Here is a 6,021-nt window from a genome sequence, read left to right as displayed (position 1 = left end):
TTTGAAGCATAAGGCATTTTCCTGTCGCTCCTTAAATAAATGATCCACATGAAACATTCTATGTCAAGTAAAACTTAAGAATTTTTCAGTAAAGAAGATCAGGAAACAGCATCTACTGTTTTGATAGTGCTATGGGGTCCAATAACCAGCAGGGTGAACCAGCTATATATGGAAGATAACAATAAATGTGATTTCCTTAACTTTGTTCAACCACTACAGTACATTTATATATAACATAATAAGTAAAAAGTTTCAAGGCATTTTATTCATGTACCTATGAAGTTGATTTATTCTTGTTAGACATTTTCTGCTAAACCTTACATGTATTTGCTAAGTATCCTTGAGTTCTGGATCAAAAATAAATAGTATGAATATACAGGTGCTCATTTGAATAGCTAATGTCTTGATGCAGATATGCATATTCATTTCCACAGTCAAGCAAATACCTCAGAAGTTTTGTTTTACATGGTCATCAGCTGAGAGTTGCAGCCATGTTAAACTCAAATGCAAAAGTCAATGTATCACTTGAATCTTGAGGTTCATTTATACATTTTATTTTTTAAAATATATTTTATGTTGTACTAGTAAAAAGAGCAAGGAGAGAAAAAAACAAATACAGCATATGGAAAATATGAGATATAATATTATTCAGACTGATAAGCCAAGATATTGAACCCAGTTTCACAAACTTTATGGATTCATAAGTTGATCAATTTGTTCATTCTGTTTTTACCAAAGCGGGGGGTGCAGTGGCACAGTGGGTTGAACTGGGTCCTGCTCTCCAGTGGGTCTAGAGTTCGAGTCCTGCTTGGGGTACCTTGCGACAGACTGGCATCCTCTCCTGGGTGTGTCCCCTCCCCCTCCAGCCTTACACCATGTTGCCGGCTTAGGCTCCGGCTCCCTGCAACCTCAAATGGGACGAGCGGTTCAGACAGTGTCTGTGTGTCTGTCTTTTTACCAAAGATTCATGACTTGCTGGGAGGGTCCCATGCATGGAGCAGCGAGAACCAGTCCTCTGAATTCCCAGTCGAAATGTGGAAAATCAGTACATAGTAAGAAATAAAAGTATCAAAAAAAATGTATGTCTGGAAGATATAAAGAAAGAATAACCAGAAAATATTACCAACAATGCCCTTTTAAAATAATATGATGGTAATTTTCATTGCATGTTAACTGGAGTGGGGAAACAAAAAGGCAGGTTTTCACAAACATAATAAGACAGTTTGATAGACAATTTCATTTTTTTTCTTTAATTTTAATTTCTTCTGCATTCATGCTAACAAGGTGTCAGTCAGACACCATAATGCTACACCCATCTGAGTCTCTTTCAAAGTAGTGCTCAGACCTTCATTTGAGTTTGTTAAGCTTCACGTGTACTTCTTGTCTGTTCACATACCATTTGGGCTGACCTTTGGCCCTTCGTCTGCGGGGTCTGTAAACAGACATTTGTAGAACAGTCAAGGAAACAATGCTGAGCTACGAACACAGCCTCTGTTACTTTTTGCAATCAACCAATAAATTAAGCAAAAATAAAAGGACACCATCTCTAATTAAGGCTGTTAAAAAATATTGCCGAGAAATTTTGGCCCCTGTTTTGAGACAAACTGCCACAACAGTCAAAGTCCCTGACTCCCACGCACTGCAGAGGATCAAGAGTTGCTAAAAGCTAATAAATAAATAAATAAATAAATAAATAAATAAATTTATTTTAAGAGTCATCGTCTTAGGAGGGGAAAATATTTGGTTTGGGTGTCTTCCTCTGAATTTAAAGGGATTCTAGAAAATAACTACGAAGATAAATATATTATTCAGAAAAGATGGTTAAAGGGGAAGTAAGTTTGTAACTAGTAATTTTATAGTTTTGCTGGGCGTTCACAAACGTGTGTGACAGGAATAAAATGTACATACAAACTTGACAGCTTTGTTCAGCCAAAGAAAGACCTGGTCTGTTGTAAAGCACCCTGGCACATGATGGGACCTGTCCAATCTGAAAACCTCCTTTCTGCATCAATGCACAAAGCAGATGTATTAAGGGGTGGTAATACACCTGTCCCCTTATGGGAGTGGAGGTGTGTGGGGCATTATGCACAGGTCTGCTGCCCCTCCTCTGAAATGGAAGGGGGTGTAGTCTCTGTCCCCAGTCGATGCAGATAACCCACCCAGTCTGGTGGAGAGCTGCATTCTTATACCCACTCTTGCATGGAGCGCTTGCAGTACAGTATGTGCCGGGGAGTGCCCTTCCGCTTAAACTGGAAGACAGTGTAGACCAGCACCAGCAGGCAAAGGGCCAAGATGCAGGGGATAGTGATGGCCACCGCCCTCACTGTGTCCACTGTATTGTCCAGCTTGATAACCACATCCACATCCTCCTTGGGTGGTGGGCGCTGCTCACGGTCTCGTTCCTGGTCAGAGTCCATGGAGACCTCGCAGCCCATGAAGTCCTTTAGAATGGATCTGGGGTATCCCGGCTCCACACGCAACTTCTGGTTGTTGAACTTCCAATATTCCTTGCCCTTGTAGAAGTAGGTGAACCCTACGAAGAAAAAAAAAGGGCACAATATTTTTAGAGGTTCACCTTTCTATGACTAATGCATCTTTCTCTACAGTCGGTATTTGGGCTTTGAGATTAGCATGAATACATCAGAAATCCTAGTTTTCTTACATGGAAACATGATTAGTGGAGTGCTGAGCTGTATCAGTAAGTTGCAAAACCCAAAAGGAGTCGTCAAAAAGAACTCGCAGTAAGTTTTGTGTTCTTTCCTGTTTTTACATTCTTTTTGTGTTTCTAATCGTGCTACATCACATTTGTTAGTCATTTGTGGCTTCAATGCTGGGCTCTAGGGCAACATTTACCACAGAAGCTTGGTGTGGAAAACATGTACCTAAATCACTGCAAGCCTCTTCACGGCAATGGACATGTTCTGGGTGTGACAATGGCAGAGATCGTCTTTCTGGGAACAGTTTCTTGCTTCACATTCTTTAAACCGCTTGGACAGCTGGGATTTTTCACCCAGACAAGGGGCATAAATTAGATGGCTAAGAGGTACCATAGTCGAGGGACTATCGAGAGCATCCTGGGAAGCTGCAGCACTGCCTGGTTCGGAAATTGCAGCATTTAGAATCGCAAGACCCTGCAGCGGATAGTGAGGACAGCTGAGAAGATCATCGGGGTCTCTCCTCCCTCCATCTCAGACATTTACACCACACGCTGCATCTACAAAGCTACCAGCATTTCAGATGACCCCACGCACCGCTCACACAAACTCCTTGCCCTCCTGCCATCTGGCAAAAGGTACAGAAGCATTTGGATCCTGACGGCCGGACTGTGCAGCAGTTTCTTCCCCCAAGCCATCAGACTCCTCAATACCCAGGGTCTGGACTGACACAAACCCAAACACACACACGCGAACCCGTACTCAACTGAACACGATTCCACTCTGTTTGCAATTTTTTTTTGCAATTATACTTACATTTTACAGTATTTATTATTATATTGTAAAATACATTTTTTATTGTATATAATACATTGTAGGGGGGCGTGGTGGCGTAGCGGGTTGGAGCGGGTCCTGCTCTCCAGTGAGTCTGGGGTTCGAGTCCCACTTGGGGTGCCTTGCGACGGACTGGTGTCCTGTCCTGGGTGTGTCCCCTCCCCCTCCGGCCTTATGCCCTGTGTTGCCGAGTAGGCTCCGATTCCCCGCGACCCTGTATGGGACAAGCGGTTTAGAAAATGTGTGTGTGTGTGTGTGTGTGTGTGTGTGTGTGTAATACATTGTAATATACTGTTGCAGTATAACATATTGAAATATATTGTCTTTTATGTAGCACCATGGTCCTGGAAGAATTTTGCTTCATTTCACTGTATACTGTAACAGCTGTAGATGGTTGAAATGACAATAAAGCCACTTTGACTTTGACCACACTACATGCATGTTTGGAGGGCGTGGTGGAGCAGGGGGTTTGGCCTGTGCCTGGCGGGTCTGGGGTTCGAGTCCTGCTTGGGGTGCCTTTGACGGACTGGCGTGCTGTCCTGGGTGTGTCGCCTCCCCCTCCAGTCTTGCGCCCTGTGTTGCCAGGTTAGGCTCTGGTTCACCAGGACCCCATCATTGGTGCTTTTAATAATGAGAAAGAGTCTATGTATAAATATATTGATTTTCTACTTGAATGTCTGTCTTTTTAAAATTAAGCAGACAAACACAAATAAACTCAAGGTAAAGCTGTTTTTACTTCATATTTATTAAATGTAATGAACTAAAAAAAATCTGCTTTTTTCAGTGGCTGATGAGGAGGATATTTCATAAACCGTGACAATGCACACACAATGGTACCTGTCCCGAGTGGGGTTGCGGCAAACCAGAGACTGACCTGGCAGCACAGGGCACAGGGCTGGACAGACAGACAGACAGACACACACACACACAGTATGGGATGCCAGTCCACTGCAAGGCACCTCAAGCAGGACTAAAACCTCAGACCTGCCAGAGAGGAGGCACAAGCCAAAGCTGCCGTGCCACCGTGCCCCCCTCTCTGTGACAGCGCATTTACTGAAATATGTAGTTAAATTTTTCACATTACATTGTTATTTCTGATTTAGTTTTTCATACATATCACTGCAGTCTGTAAAAGATATTTTCCCTGATCCTTCTGGGTATAATTAACCCAACCATTAGCCATTTTGCAACAACTGCCATCTTATTAATGCTCCTTATTGAACCCTCAGCTCAACAAAAGTTAAAAAACAGGGTTTTAGGGAAAAATTATGTAAATAAATGTATTATGAAAATTATAACAGAAATTCTAAATTTCAGTAATATTATTCCTGGTAAAATAAAAACAAACAAACAAAATTGACATGAATCTTTTTTAGTTATAAAATTGGTTTTACCAGTACAATTATTTATATATTTACAAACATACCTTATTTTTAAAAAACATCTTTATCAAGGGTTATTAGTAATAGGTTTTTTCCAGTCAGTTAGTACTAGGTTTTTTTCTGTTCAGTTACCAATAACTGCCTATCTGTTTAAGGTCTCTGTGGTGTGGAGCTTATCTCAGAAGCATACTACAATATTACCCTTAATGACACTCCAGTCCATTACAGCATTATTATTTTCATTCAGCTGATTTTACATCTAGCATCAAAGCTTTGTGAAATAAAAAACCCCTACCTTCCAGTTATGTTGCTAACTATGTCACCAGTGACACTAGCTGGCACACAGTGACATTTACCTTGTCCTTGTAGGACAGTGTGTGATGGAGCGCTGCGCAACAGTGATGCAGGCTGTTGTATTCAGGAAATCCATCAAACAAAGTCTGCCAGGCATTAAGACTGTGCTACATAAACCAAAAGTCACACGGAAAGAAAAACAATCACTAAGGTTCAGGCTTGGCTCCAGTAGGCCAGGTAAAGGTTTATTCACAGTGTCTTTGAGCTATGAGATTTTTACTTTGCCGCAGTTCTTTATTAAGGTAAATATTTGAATATTAAATAGCTACACCTATTTTTTTAATGATAAATTAAGCTGACACTTTTATTCATACCACTTTATAATGCTGGGTTTGTGCACTAATGTACTTATAACCATTTGTACAGCTTACCATTTTTACCATAACAATTAAGGTCAAGTGCCTTATTCAAATGTACTACAGCAGGTGTATGATTCAAACTTGAGTCCTTCAACTGCAACCAAAAAGTTCAAATCATTAAACTATCTGCTGCTCTATAAGAAATCAGAGGTTAATTACTTATGACTTATTTTCGCACTCTTGTGAATAAGTGAATGCAGGGGACACTACCATTGGCTTTATCCACGAAAGCCCCTTGAGGGGACACTGGGACCCCTTTCCAAATGGTGATGGATTTGGGGTAACCTGGGTCCATGGTCCTCATTTCCTCATTGTATCGCCAGTACCTGCACCAATGACAGAGAGACAAGATGGTCAGTTCCTTCCTGCTGTGTGCAAATCAGTGACATCATCATTCACAATCACACAGAACAGCAAGCTCATCACACAAACAGTGAG

The 6,021-nt window shown here is 41.3% G+C and overlaps 1 protein-coding gene across 5 annotated transcripts in view; it reads right to left on the bottom strand.

The window, feature by feature from the left end:
- Window positions 1–890: 890 nt before the first annotated feature.
- The window catches only part of mmp16b (matrix metallopeptidase 16b (membrane-inserted)), a 65,549-nt gene continuing 60,418 nt past the window's right edge, over window positions 891–6,021 (bottom strand). For 4 of the 5 annotated variants that reach the window (XM_018758814.2, XM_018758815.2, XM_018758818.2 and 1 more), the window contains 2 exons: window positions 5,794–5,909; window positions 891–2,533 (listed from right to left, as the gene is read on the bottom strand). In XM_018758814.2, the coding sequence (XP_018614330.1) occupies window positions 2,184–2,533; window positions 5,794–5,909 (466 nt within the window). In that variant the 3' untranslated portion in view covers window positions 891–2,183. Of the gene's footprint in view, window positions 2,534–4,980; window positions 5,332–5,793; window positions 5,910–6,021 lie in introns of those variants that run through there. The other variant, XM_018758819.1, reaches the window with a different exon arrangement.

This window comes from Scleropages formosus, chromosome 10, assembly GCF_900964775.1.
Source record: "Scleropages formosus chromosome 10, fSclFor1.1, whole genome shotgun sequence".
Taxonomy (NCBI): domain Eukaryota; kingdom Metazoa; phylum Chordata; class Actinopteri; order Osteoglossiformes; family Osteoglossidae; genus Scleropages; species Scleropages formosus.
Note: the sequence above shows the minus strand (reverse complement) of the source record. Positions and strands in the feature narration are given on the sequence as shown.